Raw genomic sequence first — 27,282 nt, forward strand, 5'->3', positions numbered from 1 at the left:
CAAATTCCCCAATCCTTAAAATCAAACGATTACCAGCAAAACAACTATACGCTTACCTCTTGAAGAAGACTATCTCCCACTTGAACAGTGCTTGTCGAAGTCGAAGAAAAAGTTTTCCCCAATTGCAAAAATTCACTTTGTCCTAATTCGTAAGCTAATTCATAATTAGATAATTCAACACGTGCAAATTTCAATCCAAACCTTCATAAACCAACGCGTAGCAGAGTGCACAGTGAATAGGTGGCATAGCCGTTTGACACCTAAGCAAAAACTTGACGCCGTCCAAAATTGGGGACTAAATATAAGAGTTTTCATACTAAGAGGATCAAATGCCATCAATGTTTCATGCAGGGACTAAACTCAAAAATCAATGAAACTTCAGGGACTAAAAGTATATTTAACCTTAATTATTACTTTGAATAACTGTATTAATGTTTTGTATGCTTTCTATCTATTTGTGATATTGTCATAATTTATAATTTATATTATTAAATGTCATGGAACATTTAACTCTAATTTTAATTATATTTTTATTACATTATTTACAAAATTAATTAAATATATTCTATCACAAAAATAGTAATATATTACTATTCAAATATATAAAATAAAATATTTATATTAAATTTCAGTTATTTTTTTATAAATATAAATTCACACAAAATTATATTCTCTCTTTTAAAAAGTTCCGTGGCATTGCACGGATAAAAATACAGTTTGTCTACAAAAGGAAGCCATGGTACAGAGTTTCTTCAAACTAATAAATGGATGGGTTCGAAACATAAACATATAAATGAATGAAAATTTAGGGAAAGATTTACTGCAAACCTGTGAATTCCATGAAAGAAGAGACCCAAAAAAGAAAAGCTACATAAAACAAGTGTACTGGAATATAAATATTTTTAATTAAAAATATAGTATTCAATTTACAAAATATTATTTTATTCCCCTTTCCACCAACCAAAGCACTTCAACTACTCTTTCACACCCATTTCCATTCTCTCATTCTCTCATCAGAATCCCCACCAACCTTCGCAAGCTCATCTTCCTCTAATTTTTTTCTCTTCAACAAGTGCCTGTCCAATGGACTCTCCTAACGTCCTGGTATGGTAGTTCTCATTTTCATTTCTGTTTCTCTTCCAACCAATCAATGATTCTTTCAATTTCAATTTCAATATCAATTTCGATATCTGCTTCTTCTTCTTCAGTTCACTGCTCCATCGGCGGGTAGGAAGAACGCAACCCTAATTTGCGCTCCAATAATGGGGGAATCCATTGAGAAAATGAAGATTGACGTGGAGAACGCCAAGGCTGGAGGTGCTGACGTTGTCGAAATTCGATTGGACTCTTTGAGAACCTTTGATCCCTATCAAGATCTCACCACTCTCATTCAACATCACGCTTTGCCCTTGTTGTTCACTTACAGGTTTGCAATTCCTACCTGTAGTTTTTCTCCCACGCTTTCTCATTACTGCTCTGCACTTTTGGCGGCCGAAATAACAGCGCCGATGATTACAGTTTAACAACTTTTACACTGTTCTCTGGAGATGATGACCTCAATCAAAATCTTTACCCTAAACAAACAGGTTTTTTCATATTTAAAGGATACAGTGATGAATTTGTTGTTAAAGGCGTCATAAAATTCAGTTTAATCCTAAAATTTACATACAAATTAAAATAAAACTTTTCCAAATATTTTTTTCTCTATCATATTCATATTTTTTGAAAGTCTTTTCCGTGTTATTATTATTAGAATTTTGAAAGAACATTAGTCAGGATGAATAAATATAAAATAATTGTGATTTAAATTGAATTTATTTTTTTTAATTTTATTTTTTTCACCTTATTATAAGTTAGTCCAACACATACAACACATACATTTATGATTATAAAATAATAATTAAAAATTAAAATAATTTACTACATCATTAAAATTAAAATTTCATAAAATAATTTAACTTTTAAAACTATATACTTTAAATTTACTTAACAAAATAAGTGAATTTAGTTTAATAGTATTTTTTAGGTGATTTTTTAATTATTGAAATACAATATACTCTAATACTGTTATTGTAATTATTATTAGTAAGATAGGATGTAATTTAGTCTTGAATGTTTTATTGTTTTGGAAATACAAATTGGATTTATATGTTATTATTAAAATACAATTTTATACAACATATTTTATTTAATTTTTATTTTATTTTAAATGTTAAAAATCTATAAGTTTATGTTTTATTTTAGATTATGAAATTATATTTTATTATACCATTTTTTATATTGTTGGTCATTAAAATAGTTTTATTAATACAAGTTTGATCCTGGTTCGATTTCGATTTAAACATCGAATCTTGAATCATGTTTTTAAAAAGTATATATAGGGTAAAATGGTAATTTAGAAAAGAAATTATCGGGACAAGCATTAAACAAAAATGTGTTCAGCGAAATTTTATACCCTATAAATAATTTTTAACTGTGTTTTTTATTTAATACCTTTACTTTATTTTTTAAAAATTGCAATTAAGATATATTAATTACTTTTATTATAAATGTGTATTATCTTCGCTTTCAATTAAGTTGTATTTCATTTTAAGTGCTAGTAATCTTGACAGTCTTAAAATACTATTGTTATATCGTAATATTAACTTTAAATTATATTTTTTTTATATTAAATAATAAAATGCTCTCAAAAGAAAGAGTATGATAAGGATATTTCAATTATATGATTAAATTTTATAATTTGTATGCATATAATCAAGTTATTCTATGCTTTTACGAGTTTAAATGCTAATTGCATTTAATAGCAACTATTTAGAATAGATGACCAATTTTAGTCGCATAATTTATTAAGTATGGTTTTGTATGAAATAAAAAATATTTATGTGATGTGATAAAACATCATCGTTTTGAAATATAATATTTGATTAATATATTAATGATTTATTAGCAAAATATTTATTAGAAATATTAATGTATTATAAATTTTGTAACATCCCATTTTAGTAGAATAAAACCATCAAAATAAAATATTACATGGATGATAACTTACCAGAAAACTACAAACTACTAGAGTATTAGATTCCACCCTTGAACAGCAAAACTCTCTATCCTATTACTTCTCTCTCTACAAACTGATGGATCCCCTGAAAGATGTCTTTCCCAAACTCACACCGCTTAAGGTGATCATTGCAAAAGAGAAAACAACACAGACAAACAAACACAAAAGCAAGGGTAAGCTAGATACAAGACAAATCATATCACCTTTATAACATAACATAAATAAATCATTTATATCACATACATCAACACAAACATCTTAACATGCAAAGACCTAGACTGACTATCCGGATATTGTATGGAATGTCGAGTTAAAGAGGTTTCTGCATCGGTGTGGTGGAACAACTGGACCACCCCAAGCTACCACACCAGGTTAATTCGTTATCACTCGCTTTAGGCCAAGGTAAAACTCCTAGATTAGGACCTCCTGCTATTCTCACCACATGACTCATCATTCTCTACTTGAGCTTGGATGATCATTCGAATTTCAAGATAAACCCCTGACTAACTCTGGCCATTCATACTATCAATACTTGAAACCATACCGAAAGAGTTCCTCCGTGGAACCCATGTTCACAACTTTGAAACCATTGATGTCACTTCAACTTTACATTGAATCCATTTTGAAACCGTATACATATATCCATACACTTTCACATTTGAATATCAACATATATTATCACTTATCATGCATCAAAGTACTATAAACAACCCAACAAGTCATCAAAAATCACATGAAATCATTCCTTATACATTAATACACAAGAATAGTCCAAGAAGAACCACTAAACAACACAAAACCCCTTTAAACTCATACTTAGAAAAGTAAAACATCTTTGAAACCCTCACCAACAACTTTGAAAGGGTCCAAAACCCCCCAAAACGACCTAAAGAACGTCCAAAACGGACATCCAGAACCCTGAAAATTCTCAAAAAATGTTATAGTGCAGCCAAGTGGCGCCCAATGCCATAACAATAGCAAAACCACTTTGAATTGGACCTTGGAGACCCTACCATCAACTTCTAAAGACCTCTAGGACCCTCCAGAACTTGAGAAAACTTAGAGAACCCTACTATCACTCAATTTAACACTTGAAAACTCACTTTTCACTCCTACAAGCTACCCAATTTCAATTTTACACCTTTAAACTTCCAAAACAATTTATAACCTGCATAAACCAGTCCAAATATACTTGTTAGCACTCTCTAAAGCCTCATATTTGTCCCAGTTATGTTACTTCTCATTTTCATCCCTGAAAGCCTCTAAAATGGGTTAAAATCTCAACCTATGAAGTCATTTATCATTTCCTAACAGATTTTACTGGTTTAAGAACTTAGACAAGTCGTAATTGGTGTGATAACATACCTCTAACCTTCCAAAACAGTGCAACACACTTACCTTAACATTTCACTACTCAACACCCTCCTTTTACACCAAAAACACTTGAAAACAGCCCCTCTAGAGGTGCCCTTTTTAATTCACACAGTTTTTTAACCATCTAACCCTTCTAACAAGTTTCAAATTACCTCATGATAGTACCAAAACAGTTCTCATAACATTCTCATAACTATTTCTAAATTTCACTACTCAAAACCCCTCCTTTTAAGCTAAAAATCTAAGTAACTTGATTAATACTCTCACAACCACTTGAATTCTGTTTTCAAACAATAAAATATCCCTTATCACACACATTTAAAACAGTATACAACAACAATCATATCATCATACCAACTACAATAACACCATATCATCAAAACATCAATTTAACATATGTCAAATTTACGCAAACACACCAAATTTTACTAAAACGTCTAAAATTTATAGAATTACTAAATTTACTCTACAAACACAATTAAGACAAGGTCTAGCTTCCCTTACCTCAAGATAACAGTTCAACACACAGAAGCTTCCCGCCAGTTGCTTGAAATGCAAGAAATTCCTAAACGGACCTACGAGACACCAAAATTTAAACGGACAAAGTTCTTAGAATTCTAAATTCACCAAGAGCAAGAAAAGAGAACTAAATTATACATGCATAAAAGTTATGTGCATGATCAATCACCAAAGCAAAGAGGACAGAAAAACGAGTAGAAACTTACTTGCTCTATTGAAGAAACTGATCGGGTGGAAACGTAGACCTTGTTGCCGTGGTTGATCAGGTAGCTCCTGATCGTCAAATAAATGATTCAGGAGTTAGAACTCTTAGTGAGAAGGTAGAGAACTCTAGAAAAGTGGTTTCTAGAGAAATGGTACGTTTTAAAATAATGAAACTCATTTATAACAAAACTATTTATAATAAAACCGTTTAATATTAAAATAATCGAGTCTCATTATTTTTAGACTACCACCACATCTAAAAATACCATATTCTGGGGTTTTACAAATTTAACATCAGAATATTTATTATAAATTTTAGTATATTTACATTTTTCTCATGAATTAATTAAAGACACATGATTTTATACATAAAAAATTGTTTATTGTTTTTTTCTAAACAGTTAAACTGTTCCAAAAATTATTTATATGTTTCATATTTTATTTTTACATTTTTTTTTAAACTAGGAAGAGTGAAGTTCTTCTAATTTCGAATCATCATAATGACTTAGTTCTCCTCTTTGAAGGCTATGGTATTTTCTCGTAACTTTTTCAGTCTTTAAATCTAAAAGTGAAAACATTTGTTGTTATAAATATCAAAATAACAATACTATGGCTATATATTATATGTAGCTATAGTGTGTAGCCTCTCTTAGCTGTCATCTGCTTTTATCACTATAGTTGTGCGCTTAAATTTGAATTTGTTGGGCCGTGAGCTATGGTGTGATTTAATTAGAAGATTTAAGCGTTGTGAATGATGAAATTCAATATCTTTTCTAAGGCCCAAGTGGGAAGGTGGAATGTATGACGGTGATGAAAACAAACGGTTGGATGCACTACGGTTAGCCATGGAGTTGGGAGCTGATTTTATTGACGTTGAACTTCAGGTTGTGTTCCCTTTGTCCATATAAAGCCACTGAAAACTTAACTGTACTGTATACAATTGAAAATATATGAGCCCAAATGTAATATTTAGACATATTGAGGCAGTTCTCTTGAACTCAACAAATATTCGGGTAGGTTCTGTTATATGATAATGCTACTACACCGAATTTTTCTGATTTTAGTACGCTAGTTTTGCCAGGATATTATGCTGTGGAGAATGAAATATAAATGTTACAGTGTACATGTTATTGCGTAATATATATACTATTATATCATGTTCGTATGTGATACACTCTTAGATAACTAGTGCTGTGCATTATGCTGAAGAAATATATGTATCTCAATCCCAAAGATGCTTTTTGCTTTCTCTTGTTTTATGTTTAAATAGAAGTCTTTGCATGATTCTCACGGAAAGATGACATCTAACATTGGGCAAAATCAACTGCAGATTTGAATTGCTTGAACTTTTTCTAATATATGAATAAGCAAACTAGTGTCTGGAAATATCAGATAGTTCACCTGAAGGAAAATAATGTGATTTTCTCCTCCATTTAAAACTTTCCCCCATTTGATGAATGCCAAACGCTGTTTTTGTATTGCGTCTGAACAATGAAACTTAACGAAACATTTCCTATTTTTGTCGTATCTCTAAAGGTAGCGCATGGATTCTTTGACTCTATACGTGGAAAGACATTCAATAAAACGAAGGTCATTGTTTCATCTCACAACTATCAGCTTACACCTTCAATTGAGGATCTTAGTAACCTTGTTGCAAGAATACAAGCAACGGGAGCAGACATTGTGAAGATTGCAACTACTGCCACTGACATCACTGATGTGGCACGCATGTTTCAAATAATGGTGCATTCTCAAGTAAGGCTCTAGAAATGGAAATTTTGGAAAAGATATTGAATCCATATGCATTTTTTTAATAAGCTATTAATCTAAGCATTAGTAAGTTTAATTAGAGTATGGTAAAGATGAAATTGATGCGAAATTCAATTGAGGAGGAGAGGTCAAAGATGTTAACAAGATATATATATATATATATATATATATATATATATATATATATGTATGTATGTATGTATGTATGTATGTATGTATGTATGTATGTATGTATGTATTAGGAAATAAGAAAGAACCAATGTAAATTTAATGAAACATTTTCCCGACCATTTAAAACCATGTATTTTTGGAAGTCGAAAGAATTCATAAGCACATTTCCCTTGCATAAAAAATATGCAATACACTTGGTTTGTATGAATGTCACAATTTAATACTTAAAACCTTTTGTTGTTAGTTTCAAGTCATGTGGTCCTTTGAGAAACCGCCTTTGGAGGTTGTTATAGTGGCTTTGACTTTCTTCCTTCTGTCTTGGGTCCATTTCCAAGCTTGATTGTTGAACTTCATCTTGCTTCTTGATCAAGTTATGTCATCAGGTAGAAAATGGTCTTAGCAACCCAATTTCTTCACAATTCTCACATCCAGCAAAAAACTTCATTTTCGATGCATTCCTTCCTCTTCATGGAAATATTAATTTCTTTCTCCATCATAACTTCTTCAATCGTTTTTTCTCTTTCTAATTTCCCTTCAACATTTTTGGTTTCTTGTCCACAACAGAGGGTGTGGTTCTTGATTACTGAAACTTCAAAAGTCGGCAATTCAACTTTTGTTGCCCAAGAAAAACAAAGAAAGTCATCTCTTCATCAAACCCATTGTTCTCCCCCTCTTCTTCCGTTGATTTCTCACCTTTATGAATATAATTTTCCCCCTCAATAGATGACGATATCTTATTTTTAGTATGTAAACCATTTATTTTAATTCTTCCTCTTCCAAGCTTAGCTCAGTGACAAATTTCTCCACTTCTCCCACCCGATTCTCCATCCTGATTGGGGTTTGAGATGTCGGACCAGTTTGTTAGGAATCATGAATAGAAAAAAGAAAGGAAAGAAAGGAAGTTTAAGGAAAAGGATGATAAAAAAAAAATACATGAGAGAAATCTTTCCACCAATTTCCCTCACAAAGGGTTTCTCCTTTCTCAAAGAGCTAATGCTCAATTTACAATAACAACAAATCTAACTCCCTCTTGTCCTTCTTCCTCTATTTATATCTAACTAAACCCTTTAACGAACTAACTAGCCCATCAATATTCTAACTATCAGAGTAAATTTCTCTTTCTGCTTATATCCTAATTGTATACCAAGATATGTCATCTCAATATTTTGTGCGAAACATCACATGAATGAGATGAATCAAAATGAATGGAGAAGGAAATCGAGAGAGTGATTTTCTTTTCTTCATTACGATGATATTGGAGGTTCAGATACAATGAATGAGAAGGAAGTGAAAAAATAAGACAAATCATATCTAGAAACTAAGTACATCACAAAGCACACAATAAATTTTCAAATAACTCTAGAGATGTGAATGTAAAGTTTAGTTATTCAATTGGATGTTAGTTAGTTATTTGTTTTTCTGTTATGATTAGTTTGTTACTAGGTAACCTCTTCTTGAGCCTATTTACACATAACCGGTACCTTTCTCATTCAATGCAATAATAATTCCATTATTTTTCTGTTAATTTTTTCTCTGTTTTATCTCATACCTAAAACTCTAGTATGTTATCATGAGCCAGGGATTTTTCCACAATGGCCAATTCAAACTCCCTCCCCTTCCGCTTCCCAATATTTTTCCCATTCTGTAACTGAAAAAGTTGATGATTCCAATTATCTTCATTGGAAATAACAATATGAACCTGTCATTAGGTCACAAATTCATCAATTCGATGTAGTGATCTCTCCTTTTGGATGATTACTGTGCTTCTAGTAGAATAAACCTATCCTATGAAGAGTGGGAAGTGCTAGATCAAATCTTGCTTACTTGGCTTCAATCAACACTTTCAAAGAGAATTGAAAATAGAATGAAAAGAAAGGTTTTTTTATTGAATAAAGTGAATAGAACAAAATATAGGAGACCACTCTCTCCTTCAAAGGCTTCCCCTTCACAAAGCTAAAGCTAAATCTACAAAAATTCACCTCCCTTTTCCTTTTCTCCTTATTTCTTACACACACACACACATATATAACACCTCAAGTGATTGACCCATGAATATTCTAACTTTCTTAACTAATTTCTCTTCTCTTTGTATCTTAACAATACACTCCTCCAAAAATCAACGTTGTCCTCAAGGTTGGAACAGGGTCGTGGCTCATCTCCATCACCGTGATTGTTATCTACCCTTTCTTGAAAGCGTTGTAATATTGTCCTATCATAGGGAGGAAACCCATTGACTACTATATGCAAATTCAGGTTTGGAGGCTTGGGTGGTGGTGGATATGAGAGTGGTTTTTTTTATAAAGGGTTAAATATGTTTGTAGTTCCTAAACTGGACGTGAAATTGGAATTCGTTCTTATCTCAACTTTGATATATTTTAGTTTCCAAACTTTAAAAATAAGTGGATATGGTCTCTTTAACCCAAAAGTGTTAATTTATTTTTTATGTATCAAACGTGCTCTAGCTTGACATTTGAACTGGAACTTGTCAAATGGTATAAACAACTCAAATGTCAATCTGAAAGAACATTTGACACAAAAAAAGTTTAACACAATTTGGTTAGGAAGACTATGTCTATTCATTTTTAAAGCTTGGGAGCCAAATTGTATCAAAGTTTGAAACAGAGACAAATTTCAATTTCGCGTCAAAGTTTAGGAACTAAAAACATATTTAACTTTTTTATAAAAGTCTCTGAACCTAGTAAGTTGAAAATCTAAGATTCCAACGTCACTGATGTTCCAACCACTTTCATCATTAAATCTAAATCCAACAATGATTTCTTATTCATATAACGTAAATCTGAATTTACGAAAGAATGATGGCCGGGTGCATCTCCACCTTCAACTTTCTTATTAGTTAACTCTGTAATTGGGTTATCAAGAAACTGACCTTCACAATCAATTAGCTTCACTCTCTATTGATTCATCCCCTTCTCCATCATAATTTCTGTTTCTCTTGCAAATCTCACTTCTTTTTTGGTTTTTTCTTCACTACAGAGTGTGTGATTCTTTATTGCTGAACCTTCTCCCACATCTCGAGCATTTTTCATAGCTTTAGTCAAGTCCTTTGGATACTATGGTGGAATTTGATTTTGAACATTAGATTATAGCCTTGCAAAGAAATATCCCTGCTATTGATCTTCTTTTGTTCGATCCACTTGAGAAATCAACCTTGAGGAGTCATTCCCTTCAAACATGGGCAATTCCACTATTTTAACCCAAGGCCTCAACAATTCCTCTCCCTCCTCTTCTGATCTACTACTACGTAGATGTCTTTCTTCCTTCTTTTCTTCATCATTAACCAAATACTCTTCTCCTTCAGACAGTTTTTTGATTTCTTTCATGTTTGACAAACTTTCTTTAATAACAACCATATTAACTTTCAGCTTTGCAACCACCTTCCCTTGTTCACTAACCTTTCTTTCCAACGTGTTCAAACACCTTTCCTTATTGACTCTTCTTAGTAGATCCGGCATGTTGGACCAAAATATTAAGAACCAAATACTGAAAAGAGAATGAAAGATAGGTTTTTTATTGAATAGAATGAAAAGAACAAAAAATAGGAGAGCACTTTCTCCTTCAAGGGCTTTGCCTTCACAAAGAGCTAAAGCTCAATCCACAAAAACTCACCTCCCTTTTCCATGTCCTCTCCTTCTTTCCTATTTATATATAACTAACACCTCAAATAACTAACTCATGAATATTCTAAATTTCTTAACTAATTTCTCTTCTTTGTGTATCCTATCAAAAGAATTTTTGAAGTAAACATATATGTATCAAACTAGTAGAAAAATGAATTAGTCAATAGTGTTTACATTAAGCCTCACTGTGTTTAATGCTTACTCACAGTTCTGAGGAAGTTAGCTTTGATACTGTTGGAAATATTTTATAAAATAAATATAAAGAGATACTGGAACTTGCACAAAAATGTAGGAGATTAAAATCGGACGAAAATAATCCTTGAAAATTCGTAAGTGAGAATGTCTATGGATAAGCTTACTAAAACCAAAGGTTTCTAAGATTTATTTGAAGTTTAAATTAACTAACTAAAACAAAAATAAACAATTAAATCTGCGACAATAACCCAAATATTACATAAAACTTATTCATAATTCAAGATAAAATTTCATAGCTCTGATAGTTCTAATTATATTTTAACTATTATGATTATTGCTTGAGGCTTTCTATATGATAAGGAATCATTTTAGCATAACCATTGTTCTAATTTCCAGGTTCCGTTTATTGGACTTGTTATGGGTGATAGGGGATTGATTTCTCGTATACTTTGTGCAAAATTTGGTGGATATCTTACTTTTGGTACCCTCAAGTCAGGAGTAGTTTCAGCTCCTGGACAACCTACACTTAAGGATTTATTATCTCTGTACAATTTGAGACAAGTGGCACCTGATACAAAAGTATATGGGATTATTGGAAAGCCTGTCGGTCACAGTAAATCACCCATTTTATTCAATGAAGTTTTCAAGTCAGTTGGTTATAATGGTGTTTATGTATTTTTATTGGTGGATGACCTTGCCAATTTTCTCAGGACTTACTCTTCTACAGATTTTGTGGGATTCAGGTTCCAACTCCTTTTCAAGATATTTTGAATTTATATTATAATGTAGCTGTTCTCTCAAGTGCGGTTTCATGTTCTAGGTTCTTCTTTGCATGCTAGAAATATTTCTTGGATTTGATAAAGATCCATATATGCAAAATAAGCTATTAGTCTACTGCTTGGTCTTTTGTATCTATAGGATTATTAATATGTTGTTATTCCAAGTTTAGTTAAAGTGTTTTAACGGCTCAAGCATCTATTTGATAAAACCAATAAGGATGTAATTTGTTTATCTTAAAGTCTTTGAATGATTAATTTGATCTGAAATTTGGAATTCGTCTGGCCTTTTCCTTTTAAGTTGCGTAATTGTTTAGAGTTCTATGGATATTTCTTTAATATTTCCAACCAGGTGGATACTGAATGTAGTTAGTATATTGGTTTAGGATTTAGGGTTTAAGGTTTAGGGTTTACGCATTCACATGCAATGCCTCGATATACTGCATTATTTGGTTAAGTCATAAACATATAATTGTATCTGGTCCTTTCAAATCCAGGTATACATGACCTACGGGTATTACAAATAAGAAATGTTATGCAGTTGTGAAGTTGTTTCTTAATATCATGTAATGCGTCAACCTTTGCTTAAATGCTTAAGTAACCATATATACGCCTCCTATTTTTGCTCCACTTCTATGAATATCTTGTAAACCTCTAAGAGCACTGCTTGAATTTGATCTTTAGTATTTGCTTTCAGTGTTACCATTCCTCACAAGGAGGCGGCACTTGAGTGTTGTGATGAGGTTGATCCAGTGGCTAAGGTAATTGATGTATTTTTTATTAAAATGTACGATTGGCAACCATGGATCATAATGGGAAATGATTTGATTCCGTTTTTTCTTTTCTAAATTCTTCAAATTGTTTGTAATCACAGTCAATAGGAGCTGTGAATTGCATTATTAGAAGAGCAACTGACGGGAAATTGATTGGATATAATACGGATTATGTCGGTTCTATTTCTGCAATTGAGGATGGTTTACGAGGTAGTTGTCTTGTTTGGTAACTAAGCAATATTACTATCAGCGTTGTTGGTAACTATTATTCTGAAAATGTCTTGCACTTCCATTATTTCTTGGCAGGTAAACATAATGGTGGAAGCACAAATATTTCACCATTAGCTGGTAAGTTGTTTGTTGTTATTGGGGCTGGTGGTGCTGGTAAGGCACTTGCTTATGGTGCAAAAGAGAAAGGAGCAAGGGTTGTGATTGCAAACCGTACCTATGGTAAGCTTCATGATTTTGTTTTTTTCTTGCTTAATGTGTGAACATTTTTAATTGTTAAAGTTTCTTCTTAGACTTTGTTGACAAAGCATCACATATAGGTGATAATTAATAATGTGATCAAGTCTCTTAATGTGATCACATGGTTGAGAAATGTCTTCAACATTTCTGGTTCAGAAAAGGAGAGCCATTTTAGTTAAAGTTGTATTGTTTTGCCCTTATGGGTACAATTATGGTGGTTTGAAACATCTCGTTTGTTTGTTTTGGGTAGTTTTTCTTTTGATATTTTTTATTACAAGTTTAAGACAATTTGCTCTTTGTTAATGATAATGTCTAACCTGTTTAACTTTTCATCTTTTACTTTCCCGTACCTTTTTTCCTTTTAATGCTCCTTTGTGATGTAGTAATTTCTTTGTCTACTAAATTTTGTATTCCACTCGTATACTCATTTCATTTATTGTTGTTTGTTAAACTTTAAAACATATGAGGACAAGTTTAGTCTTATAGACAATTTTGTCTTAACAGACAAGAAATTATATTCAACTACTTGTCTAATTTTGTTGTGTTAGTAACAAATAAAGTCATAAAGATTTGTAAGAGATGAGGAAAGTATTTCATGTGCAGACTTATCCATTTGTATGAGGCTATTAGTAATTACACTTTTATCCTTTTTATTGCTTCTCACTTAGTTGTTTCTACAAATTATATTATTAACATTGCAACATCATGTTGAATTAAAATCCATAAAATTCCATTATAGTGATATACTCAGATCTATGGCATTGATTATGGTGATAAGTTCTCTCCTATAGCCAAAATGATTATTGTGTCTCTTCTTTGCCATGTCAGCTATGCATCATTGGCCTCTCGAATTAGATATGAAAAATGTTTTTCTTCATGGTGATCTAGAAGAGAAGATTTATATGAAACAACCTCTTGATTTTGTTGCTTAGGGGGAATCTGGCTTGGTTTGCAAGTTATATCGGTCTTTATGATCTCAAGCTATCTCCTCATGTTTGGTTTGAAAAGTACAGTCTCATTGTTCAAACATTTGGAATAAAACGCAATGAGATAGATCATTCTGTTTTTTATTGTCATACCTCACCTACAAAAGGTGTATATTTAGTGACAGTTATTATAAGAAATTTTGCTACTAGAATCTTGTAGCTAAAGGAACACTTATTAATCACTATCAGACCAAAGATCTTGGAAATCTCAAATACTTTCTAGACATTCAAGTGGCTCAATCAAAGGAAGGCATTGTAGCTTTTCTAAGGAAATATGCTTTAGATATCTTGGAAGAAAGAGGCATGACTAACAAGAGACTAATAGATAGCCCTATGGATCCAAATAAAAAATTAATGGCAGATCAAGGTAAACCTCTCTCTAATCTAGAGAGATGTAGAATACTTGTTGGAAAACTTATTTATCTCACAATTACTAGACCTAATCTATCTTTTGTAGTGGGTGTTGTTAGTCAGTTCATGCAAAATCCTTGAATTGATTATTGAAATACTATCATTCACATCTTAAGATACCTCAAAAAGGCTCTAGTGCAAGGTTTGCTATATGAAGATAAAGGGAATACCCAAATTTCTTGGTATTGTGATGCTTGATTGGGTAGGATCTTCTATGGATAGAAGCTCCACTACAAGGTATATGTTCTCATAAGAAGAAACATTATTTCTTATAAAAGCAAGAAAAAATTGTATTTGCTCGATCTAATGTTGAACATGAAAATAGGACAATGGCGTCTCTCACTTGTGAACATGATAGACCTGAAAAGAATAGGAAGAAGTGGATAATGTATGAGAGAAGGAAGAGGCATAACTAACTAACGGTTTGTCACTTAACTGCCTTCAGCAGTTAAGGAGAGGCGGGGAGACAATTATAAATAGAAGAGTAGTTAGTGGGGGAAGGGACTTTTGGTTGATTGTTTGTACAACAGGTTTCGACCTGAGGGAGAGGGTTAAGCTTCTATTCTTCATTGTATAAAGGTATTCTTTTGTGAATAAGATTACGTTTTCTTCCATACCTTGTGTGTTCTGTTCAAGAAGGGAGTGTCCAATTAGGTTCACTATCCAGGAACCTATCAGAACATATATGGGTGAAACAATTTCTTCAAAAATTAGAACTCTATGAAATCCAACAAATGAAGATGTGTTGTGATAATCAAGTTGCCATCCACGTTGCTTCTAAGCTAGTGTTTGATGAAAGGACTAAACACGTAGAACTTGACTTTCATTTTATTCAAGGAAACTTGTTGGCCAATGAAATTTGTACCGAGTTTGTTAGATCCAATGATCAACTTGCATGTGTAAAAAAATCCTTAAGGGTATCTCAAATTAAATTTATTTGTTCCGACTTTAGTATATATAATCTGTATGCTCCAGCTTAAAGAGGAGTGTTAGGATATGTATTAAATAAAGGTAATTGTTAGAATAGGTATATAATCTAAGTAGTTAGCAGTTGTATGGAAAATTTTTGTATGTTGTAAACTATTAGCATGAATTACATAGTTATTTCTAATGTAATTTTCTTCTATAAATAAGACATAAGTTGAGTGATAATCAGTCTCTTTAAGCTGTTTTTTTCTCTTATTTTCAGTCTTAAGTATGCTTTTTATAATAGTATGAGTGGTAGAGGGAGAGAATCAATTAGTTACTTGAATATAGTAGAGAATATGATTTTCAAAAAATACTTCTGTGGTTCCAAATTCCCATTTTATATACGGTAACCTTCGAAATCAGTACTTCTAAGCAGTATTGAGTTATTAATATATTTTACTCATTGTATAGTCTTTCTTACAAAAACAAGCATAACTACTATTTCCTGTCTTTTCTAAATCATATTTAATGGCATATTAATATTTGTATTATTTTTTTTATTCATATATATAGACCGTGCTAGAGAACTTGCTGATGCAATTGGAGGAGATGCTTTAGCTCTTACCGATTTAGATAGTTACCATCCCGAGGATGGTATGATTCTTGCAAATACAACATCAATTGGAATGCAACCAAAAGTTGATGAGACGCCTATTTCTAAGGTTCGCTCCTTCGATATGGATTTGTCATACCAGTTAAGACCTTGATATATTGTTGGTGAAGCTTTTAATTTGATGTTATTGCCAATCATATCTACTTCCATTTCCTGATGAAATATGATTATTGGTGAATGAAAATGTTTATTTCATTACTTGATTTCACTGAAATCGTGTTATATTACCATTGCATAATTCCTACTTAATGGAAAGTTGGTAGGGAATCAATATAATTAGTTGGTTATGCCTAAATGGTTCTTAAGTCTTTTCTATCACTTCGGCTTTTGGTTTGACATATTCATGCACTCTGAGGAGTGAGAGAGTTGAGTTTTACTTGAACAAAATGACAAACCTATCCAACAAAAATATTCTGATGCTTGTACAAAGGGACGAAATTTTATCATATACCATGAGCAAGTTGAAATTGAAATCCAGAGAGCAGTAATTCCTTCTTTTTTGCAGAACGCTTTGAAATATTATTCCCTGGTTTTTGATGCTGTATACACGCCCAAAATTACTAGACTCTTGAAAGAAGCAGAAGAATCAGGAGCCACTATTGTAACAGGATTGGAGATGTTTATGGGGCAAGCATATGGACAATATGAGAATTTCACTGGATTGCCAGGTAAGCTGAATGTTAAAGTTTAGTGAACTGAGTTTCATGTAATTATTTACCTTAGCTCCCTTGTCTATTCCTCAATTGATCCAATTCATTTACCCTTTTATTTGTTTGATTCTATTTTGAATTTGCAGCACCGAGAGAGCTCTTCAGAAAGATTATGGAAAATTATTAATGAGGTTTGCACCGAGAGAGCTCCAAAGTTTATTTTAATTAGTATAAATTAATTATATTTATGAAATAAACTTAATTTTATTTTTCTTTTATGGGAGAAGTATGTCAGCAGTGTTTTAATGTAATACGAGAATAATAATAATAATAATAATGTGAAATATCTAACATGGTTTTTTATCTTGCAGTGGTCAGTTTTCACTGAGCAACGGAACGGTTTGAGACAGGCTTAGAAGAGAGGCTTCCATTCGGTAACCCTAAAATGCTGAGTTCTGTTTTATTTTTTATTTTTTGGTCAAAATTAGGTTAAGGATCCAACAAGTACCGTGAAACCAAATTTAGCTATGTTGTAATTAATGGAAAATTTTTGTCCGAGTACAATAACAAGTATTTATATATCAGATGAGATTATTTGTAATAAATAGATAAATTGATGAACCATAAAATGTTCAATATTTAAATTTATAAAGGTGCTAGGACGAACTACTTTATTAAACAGAAATGTAATAAAAATAAGATAATGTATGGAATATGAATAGATGACAGCAATAAAAAAATGCAATAAGTTGGTTATATCCTCATAAATATTTGAAAAAAGAAAAACTAAACATAGAAGTTATTTATTAAATATATTTGAAAAGCCTTCAATGATTGTGTAGTGTGGAATTTTTTTTTCTTAGACAATTGCCTGATCAGTTTGTCCACATACATTATACATTATTTCTTATTAATAATTTGAACCGATTGCTTCTTGCACCCAATCAGCTGACCATCACATTTTAAGTTTAATCAGTCATTTAGTTCCAATTTTGTTTGAAAATTTTAAGCAAATTTTTATTTTCATTTTTATTTCAATTAAATTTTATTATTAATATATCAAGGTTAATAATATATTAATGATGTTTAAACTACACATACCATATTATACTTTTTTATATATATTTTTTACTTTTTTATTTTGTTTTGTAAATTTTTTGTTATCTATATGTTAGATCTATGTGTTAGTGTAAGTATGATGTATTATTATCATGTATTCAATTCAATCCGATATTTTTTTTAATTTAATTCAGTTTCGATTTTTTAAAAATAAAGAAATATTTTTTTAATTGAAATCAAATTTACTATTTATATTAATGTTATAGGATTTATATAAAAATTAACTATTTTATTAAATATTTTTTAAATTATTTTTAAACCAACTATATTGACATTATTGAATTTTATTTAAATAAATTATTTTTAATCTTATCAAAAATATGAATTAAAATATATATATATATATATATATATATATATATATATATATATATATATATATATATATTTACATAACTTGAATTAAATAGATGACAATAATATCCGACTATAATACTGATATGTGAGTCTATCGTTGATATTATTTTTATCATATATTTAAATAATACTAATAAAAAGAACCAAATTAAATATTTTTTTAGACTTAATTGAAAGTAAAAGCAAAATGAGAACCTAGTTGAAATTTTTCAACTTGGGACTTAGTGATTAATTAAGTTTCTTTAAAATTTCACTTTAATCCTTGATTGTTTTGAGGAATGAGAAATGGATTTCTAAATTTTTATTTCTGAAACAGTAAAATATTATTTGGAAAAAATTAATTGGAAAGGTAACCGTACATAAGAATATCGGAAAATGAATTCCATACTGCATTATTGAATTTTTATTTCGGAATAAAAGTTTGGGAATAGATATGCTGTGAGTTCCAGAAAATGCAGAGAAGTGTATCTCAATTAAATCTGAATTTACAGAAAGGGTGAAGCTTCTGCACATGTGATACATGAAAAGCTTAGTGAGATGCAAATGGATAACAATAATACTAATGATAAAACGCCTACTGTTGAACCTAAAAATTGGACTGAAAAACTATAGGTTCAAATAATCTAAATATGTCAAACAAATACATATAAACATATTTAGATTATATGAAATGAAGAAAATGAAAGTCCAATTTCTAATCATTGTTATAACTTCTTGTCATTAATTTCTAGTTTTTGAATTTTTGCTCATAAAAACACCATGATGATATATTCTAGAGTGAAGAATAGGTTCAATGAGCAAAGCACATAACAATATCTAATTTTTAGAACTCCTAAATTATCACAAAGTTTAAACGTTGGAGGAATTTGTTACGAAAATCACGGCACCTGTCCGTACACATTTGAAACCTGTTTAAATAATTTTAAAAAATGTACTACATTTAAGGAATATGTTCCCTCCTAATTAAATAATTAAGGAAGAAAATATGACCATAAAAATCGAAGGCCATCACTATGTGATAATTATTTTATCTTCAAAAAAAATGTCTAAATGTCAATTCTCTTACTTGGTCCATTATGTAACCATCAAACATAATAAGAAACTAAATATATGAATTCTGATGACAATTCCTCTGACAATTAGTATTATCTCCCATGTATCATAATATATTAAGTTCATCATAAGTTCTGAACTCTAATGAATAAATCATATATCTATTCTAGGTCACAATTAAACGAGTTTTCTCAAAGTAAGGAGTTATGTGCACAAAATAAATGAGAAAATATTAAACTAGATAAGAGTTTTATTAAAACGAAAGTACTTACAATGATTGACATATCATGGAACCAAGTCCCATTCGTGTTACATGATTCTCAAAATTCTATGGTAGCATGCCTTTAGTTAAAGGATCAACAATCATCAACTAAGTGCTAACATACTCAATGACCACTTTCTTTTCTTTAACACATTTTTTATGACTAGATATTTAATTCGATGTGTTGACTTCGACTTCCACTTTTATTATTCTTAGCCATAAAAGTAGTAACAGAGTTATCACATTACAACTTCGACGACCTAACAATTGAGTCCACAACTCTAAACCCAAATATAAAACTCTTCAACCATAGTGAAGTAGCCTCAAAACAAGAAACGAACTTAACCTCCATAGAAGAAGTAGCAGTCAAGGTTTGCTTTTTGTTATTCCAAGATAAAACTCTACAAGCTAGCATGAAAACATAGATATGTAGATTTTTTAGTATCAACACAACCAACGAAGTCTGAATCAGAGTAGCCTATCACTTCCAAATTATCAGTTCATCTATACACGAGCATTATCTCATTACTTTCTTTGCAGCTTTCCAATGATCAACATCTGGATTACTCTGATATCTTCCCAAAACTCGAATTTCATATGCAATATCAGGTCTAGTACAAACTTGAGCATACATAAGACTTCCAACAGTTGAAGCATATGGAATATTTTTCATTTTTTCTTGCTCAAGATCATTTATTAGGCATTGACTTAATTCAACTTTGTCACCCTTTACAATGGCAGCTACACTTGGTGAACAATTTTTCATGTTAAACCTCTCTAAAACTTTGTTGATATAGGTCTCTTTAGACAAATCTATTTTCATGTTAAACCTCTCTAAAACTTTGTTGATATAGGTCTCTTTAGACAAATCTAAAATACCTTGAGATTTTTCTCTATGGATCTTAATGCCTATGACATAAGATGTCACATGCATATTCTTCGTATCAAAGTTCTTTGAGAGAATTTGTTTCTCCTCATATAACATACCTTTGTCATTGGTTGCAAGTAAAATGTTATCCACATATAAAACAAGAAAGAAAATTTTGTTCATACTGACCTTTTGGTATATTCATTGATCCATGATGTTTTCTTCAAAACTAAAAGAAAAGATAATTTCCTGAAATTTTAAATACCATTGGCGTGAATCCTGTTTTAATCCATATATGGATTTATTAAGCTTACATGTCAAGAATTTCTAGAGAAAAATCTTTCAAGTTATTTCATGTAAACATCTTCCTCTAGATTATCATTAAAGAATGTTGTTTTCACATCTATTTAATGTATCTCAAAATCAAAATGAGTTACTAATATCATCATGATTATTTGTAAAAAATCTTTCTTAGATACAGAAAAATTCTCTCCCTATAATCAATTTCTTCCACGGTACTTCTATTCTTCTATGTTCAATGTTACCCTTGTTGCAATTTTTTTCAACTCTTTTCCTGAAATTAAGTGTTTTACGTTGGATTGCATTTATTCTTCGTAGTAATTCAAACAATTCGTCTTTTTCTTCTCTTATATTATTTTGCAATATTGTATAGACATATTTGATTATATATGCATATGTGTCTTCTCCCTTCCATATCCAATAGTCGTGTATTTTGGATGAATACTTTGTTATGCCATTTCTCAATTATTTAACCTAAGATAACTCTCACTTAAATCATTCTTTCCTCCACTCTAGTTTCCATTCACATTCATTATTACTCTAAATTCCTACATTCTAAATTGTTGCCATATTTTTGCCCATTCCCTATCCCACATATTTTTTTCAAATCCTTTCACCGCACATATTCATGTTTGGGTTGATTTTGTTCTCTTCAAACCCATGTCTAGATTATTCTAATATATTCCTCTACAAATCAGAGTTCTCTTTTGCATATTTCCATTTCCACTTTGCAAGTAATGTCTTGTTAAAACTTTATATATCTTTTATGTTTTATAAGTGTCATGCTAGCACATTTTTATCACTCTTTGTTGTCATGTCTTATCATCTAAGTTAAAAACATAAAAATGATTAAAGTTATAATTTTGATTCTTTAAATATATAGGTATTAATACTTAAGCGTTTCTATATTTTATTGTAGTTGACATGTTGATTATTTAATCACTCTTTGTTAGTAACTTTTAGTAACTTAGTTATCACATAAGTAATGTCAAAGTTAAATGTTGTCCAACATTGTGCATTAGGGTGATATTCACAAATATTTCAAGTATTTTGTTATTTCACAAGTAATATAAATACAGTTTTAGTTAAGTAATACTTATGTTGGATTTCTTAAGTAATATGTTAAAGCTTGTAAGAGAGGATGAATTAAAATTATATAACGCATTGAAAGGGTTAATTACAATAAATTATAAATTATTAACAAAATGCACTCAAAATCAATATAAAATGATAACTAATTTTTGGTTATTTGCTCGTAAAATATGACATTGTAGTTCATATAAAAGTAAACTTTAAAGTTCAACTTATTAGAAGTGGAGTTTAAGCCTAACTCAACCCCACAAAATCGATTTGTAGGGTGAGGTTTGCACCCACTTATATACACTTAAATGGTCCTATTTCTAGTCGATGTGAGACTTCCAACACACCCCCTCACGTCGAGGTATATACATCTCGAACGTGGGATTAGACATTTTAATGGGTGGTGCGATAGCGGCCCGATAGCGGGTGGAACAACATGCCCAATGGCAACAGAAATCCCTAGGATAGGCTCCAATCATGGCTCTGATACCATGTTAGAAGTGGAGTTTAAGCCTAACTCAACCCCACAAAATCGGCTTGTAGGGTGAGGTTTGCACCCACTTATATACACTTAAATGGTCTTATCTCTGTCGATGTGGGACTTCCAACACAACTTATTACTAAAATGAATGAAGATAAAGATAATAAGTTCCATACATATACATACATATGTCAGAGAAAAAATATTTGCACATACAATTAGTTTAGTTCTAGCTTTTGCATGAATTCTATCGAGAGAAAGATCTAGTCGAGGTTTTATCCTTAACCATCTTGAAGGTTTATGCATATTTGTTAACTTTAATATTAATTGGTTAATGTTTAATTAATTCTTCCACAAATATAAGCAATTGAATGAAAATTTGTAGTAATTTTATTAAGTCATGTACATTTTTCTTTCCAAATTTCTTTTTCACTTTTCCAAAATTAGAGATAGTATGCATGTTTACATGTCTTATGATTACATCATGGTTTAATACCTATTTTGGTTCTTCGGCTTGTTAAGTTTGTTCAAAGTGGTCTGATGTTCACAGTTGTCACATGTTTTGTAAAAATGATTCAATTTAGTCCTTTTTGTTGACGGTGTTCAAAGCGCTAATGGCGTAATGTCCACCTTAGTCAATAGTGATGACTTATCCAATTTTTTATTACATAACAACTATGACCCAATTGACGTGGCAATTTAATGTAAAAGGAAAGGAGGGCACTTGATATTTCAAAATAACTAGGGTTTGCTTCTTCACCTAGGAACTAAGGCACAACGCCAACACCAACCACTGCGCCGCTACGGTGCAACCGAAGGCATTAGCGGCATCGTGTTTGGCATCGCTACCGGTGATGCTCCCATCTCGTTCTTCTTCTTTGCACGGGATTTTCTCCAAATCTCCAAGCCTATCTTTCAGAGCTTTCTCCACATTTACTTGGTCTTCCGAGTTCCTCCTCCTTTTTTATGTTGCTACAAGTATCCTAAAAATTTAAACCAGTCAGATAAGTCAAGCAAAAAGATACAAAATGATCATGTTATACCCATTTTTCACCTAATACTACAAAAGACCACATAGCAAACAATTGATATAACATAATCTTTTTTGATACCTCAAGTGAACATGCATTTGTTTTGTAATTAATGATGTTTTAGTTCTTTTGGTGGATAACCATATGATTCATTATGTATTAACTGTCTCAAATTCAATTTATTTCATACAATATGAGCATAAACATTCAACTGAATTCATGTACTTGAACAACTAGAAAAAAAAAATCATTGTTTAAAATTAAAGGTTTCAAAGTAATTTCTGGTCATAAATACTAAAAGAAACCACAACAACAATCAAAGTACTTACTGTACATAAATACGACAACGATTTTAACACAAAAGAACCTTCTTTTCTTCATTTTGGCTTATAAAAAAAATGCATTACAACATAACATTTCTCACATAATGTCCAAGTAGCAACGACATTGATATGAAATAAAAAAGGTGTGTAAGCCAAGTTTGAGTGCAAATTTATGGCATCAAAACTAATATACAGTGTGTAAAAAATAATGTATACTCAAAAAGAGAGAGTTCGAGTTATGAATACAAACCAATACATAATTCAATCAAAAATTAACTTGAAAAGAAAAAGAAAAAACCATACAAAATTAACAATTGTACAACCTTTAAAAAGAGTCATTTGGAGGATTCAGGTAGTAAGAGCGTGAGGAAAAACTGAACTACTGTTGACACACCTGAAACTTCCAACATCCACCGTCAAGTTTCTGGAACTTCCTTCATTAAGAATACAGGTAGTCATTGAAATAATACTCTCAACTCAGAAATAAGAACATGATATTTTGAGCTAAAACATTTTTCCTATAGCGAATTATGCTTTGTTTATTTTCTTTTTATGCATATAGAAGGAGATAAAGATGTTTGCAATTTCACATAAATTATTAGAAATATACAATGTAAATAAGAAGAAACACCAACTACGTTGGAGAAAAGTGAAAAATCTCACATGGAAGAAACTGAATTTTACGTTTTATCATCTTCGGACCAACTCCATTTCTTCAAGACGTTGACTTTGGTATCCCAAAAGGGTTTTGAAACAACCCTTTTAGCTTGAAGCACCAGAGCAAAACTCAACTTTTAAAGGGTCAAAACCTAACAACTTCACTTTCTCAATAGCGAGACTCAGCTCGAAGCACAAAACCGAAGGCCGAGAGCAAAACAATTAGTTAATTTTAGTGTGCGTTACTCTAGTGTCAAACAACCTTTTAACGTTGCCACATCAATTGGGTTGATATTGACACATAATGAAAAATTGGACAGGTCGTTCACTATTGGCTAAGTTGGACATTACGTCATTAGCGTCACAAACAAAAAGAACCAACTTGAACCATTTTTTACAAAATATGAGACAACTATAGACATCTGAAAAAAGATAAAACTACTTTAAACAAACCTAAAAACCAAAATAGATATTAAACCTTACATCATATAAGAATATATTTTTAACATTGAACAATAATATGCTTCTCTTTGAAAATGTAGTTAACAACACTAAATTCGTATACATTACTTAATATTGAATAACATTAAATATTATTATTATTTTACTTAACAAAATTTATTAATAGAGATGAAAAAATAATCAGTCTATCATATTTTTTTTTCTCACTGTACTATAACATGTCAAAAATAAGATTGGTTAATGTATAATATAACCAACCTATCTCATTATCTCAAACAAACAAGTATTTATAGATTTCAAAATACACTTTTGAATTAGCATGATCTAATTACGTCCAACTGTTAATAATGTTGTTTTGTCTTAGTTTAATCATCACCCATCATAATTATTGTTTAAAGATAACTGCTTGATTCAACCAACGGAATCTTAAATGCTTTAATGGATGTTACAGACAATGTGAACCGTTCGATTGAAGATTAACTAAACAACCGTGCAGTACAATATCAATCATATTTAATTGTAAAAATATCTATTAAGATTTTGATTGATAGAATAATGTTTGTAATTGAATAAATTAAAATAATAATCATATCATATATAAAATTATTCTGTTATAATTAATAATTAAAATTTAACTTATAAGTATTTATAATTTAATATTTTCTATTTTAATATAGAAAAACTAATATTATTACATTATTTTTTATTTTAATTTTTAATTTTAAAAAAGATGGTCAATGGATCAATAATATGTTCCTTCCCGTCTCACTTGTAACGTGGCATTTGACTAATTAAGCAAGACGAATCAAAATAAATTGAGAAATTAAAAGTTTCAACCCAATTTACTAAATTTTAAATGAATTGGATCACTTGTCCCAAAATTTCATTATTTTAAGGATAATAATATTTGAAAAATATTTTTTTGACAACATTGGAACATCGATTACGTGTCAATCTGTTATTGATGAAAAATTATTCCATAATCAATAATAATAATGATAAAGATTATGGAGTAATTTTTATTTTAGATCAAATATATAAACTGAAAATGTCTAACATAGCAGTTAATTAAAACGGTAGATATTACTTAACACAATTAATAACCAAATGACCAATTAAAATAAACTTTAAGAATTTAAGTGTTTTTAAAACGTAAATTGTAATTCACTCACTCATGCTTTGTAATTTTATTTTTAAAAATTATAATTTAAAAAAGGTACTGAAAATTAAACAAACTTCTTTTCCTTCAAGAAATTCAGAGTGCAGATGTGACGGTCACGTGCAGGCTCAATAATAAATGCAATGCAGACAATTTAAGACAGAATGGTCGCGGGCACCGGTAAAAGCCGGTGCAAGGAACTGTCCCACTTGAGCAAGGAATCCAATGATAATGGCAAGAAGAAAACGGTAGCCGGTTTGAAATCTCCCGCGTTTTCAGGTTCAATAATACGTGGTTCGGTCGGCTTAGTTGTCGTTTTGATCCATTTTCTGTGCACTATGGCCTAAACACGTCACTGTCTTTCTTACAATTATTGTTTTATTTTCATATTAATTATTATTTCTAATTTTTTCTCTTCAAATTTCAATTTTCTGACACTTTAACAATGTTACATGGTGATGTCACCTTTTTTAGTTATAAATAATAAACAAGTTAAACAGTCAATCTGCTATCACCCATCTTAAGTAGATCTTTTTTACATTTCATAATATTTATTAGTTTTCTTTTCGTTTATAAAAAAATTAAATTTATATATGTATTAACAAATTTATTAATCTTCTATTTTACTTAATAAACTTTAAAACATGTTATCAAGTTGCATAGTGGTGGTCCCATCTTGAATTATAATTTTCTCAATTCTTATTATTTCTTACTTTTTCCCGCCATTTTTGACCATTCCTTTATTTCATCCACTATAGCATGTTTGGCCCTAAACTCACTTGAAATTAATGTAACGTTTCTGATAAAAGGAATTTTCAGTTTATGTAATCTTTTCATAAAACGGTTTTAGTTGGACTTCATCATTTTTGTTATATATTTATTACAATATTTTTAGAAATAGACTTAAATTAAGAATCCGATCTTATTAAATTATTCTTCTAATGCCTCTCTAGATTATGTATCCTAAATGGTGAGGAGATCTAAATTATAATTTTTCTCTAAATAAATGGTAATAGATAATTATAAAGGTAATTTTCGTAACACTCTGATTAGAGTTCCCCTCGGATTAGAACAAAATAAATATTTTGATGTTAATTATATAACATTTGATGATGTATAGAATTTATGTTGTTATTGTTTAAGAAAAGCCTAACCAAAATTAGAAGGATCAAATTTTGTTTGATTAGCTTTATGAAGTTTAAAATTATATAGGTATAATTGTATCCACTTAAAATAACTTGTTCTTGAAACATAGTAACCCAAAAATTTTGAAGCATGAAGAAGTAATAAAATAAAAGTGTTATTACCATTTTTTTAATTTTTTTAATTTCATATATTATATAAATAATAATAATAATTTAGTAAAATAAAATGCCATTTAATATCAATGGGTTGTGATCATAGTTTTAAAAATAATATATCGTGATTAATTTCTAAACGAAACAGATTGGCTTCGATTTTATCTAAATTTTTACGTATATAAACTCAAATAAAATGAATTGGTTTAAATGAGATCAGATTCGTGAATAATTAAATTACGTGTTGCATACCAAAT

General features: G+C 30.4%; 1 protein-coding gene across 1 annotated transcript; it reads left to right on the forward strand.

The window, feature by feature from the left end:
- The first annotated feature begins 949 nt into the window (after positions 1–949).
- Positions 950–17,196, forward strand: LOC106777815 (bifunctional 3-dehydroquinate dehydratase/shikimate dehydrogenase, chloroplastic). The gene is made up of 12 exons (XM_014665584.2): positions 950–1,104; positions 1,209–1,426; positions 5,934–6,039; positions 6,692–6,910; positions 11,326–11,672; positions 12,403–12,466; positions 12,580–12,688; positions 12,785–12,928; positions 15,826–15,974; positions 16,431–16,593; positions 16,722–16,766; positions 16,947–17,196. Exons 1-11 carry the CDS (start codon positions 1,084–1,086, stop codon positions 16,760–16,762), a joined length of 1,581 nt encoding a protein of 526 aa, XP_014521070.1. The 5' UTR covers positions 950–1,083; the 3' UTR covers positions 16,763–16,766; positions 16,947–17,196.
- Positions 17,197–27,282: the final 10,086 nt, after the last annotated feature.

The sequence above is a fragment of the Vigna radiata genome, chromosome 11, assembly GCF_000741045.1.
Source record: "Vigna radiata var. radiata cultivar VC1973A chromosome 11, Vradiata_ver6, whole genome shotgun sequence".
In the NCBI taxonomy this organism is placed as follows: domain Eukaryota; kingdom Viridiplantae; phylum Streptophyta; class Magnoliopsida; order Fabales; family Fabaceae; genus Vigna; species Vigna radiata.

Coding starts and splice junctions, on each gene's coding strand:
- LOC106777815 (XM_014665584.2), top strand. CDS start 1,084: ATGGACTCTCCTAACGTCCTG. Junction 12,467..12,579: donor AGGTTGATCCAGTGGCTAAG/GTAATTGATGTA, acceptor TTGTAATCACAG/TCAATAGGAGCTGTGAATTG. Junction 15,975..16,430: donor ATGAGACGCCTATTTCTAAG/GTTCGCTCCTTC, acceptor TCTTTTTTGCAG/AACGCTTTGAAATATTATTC.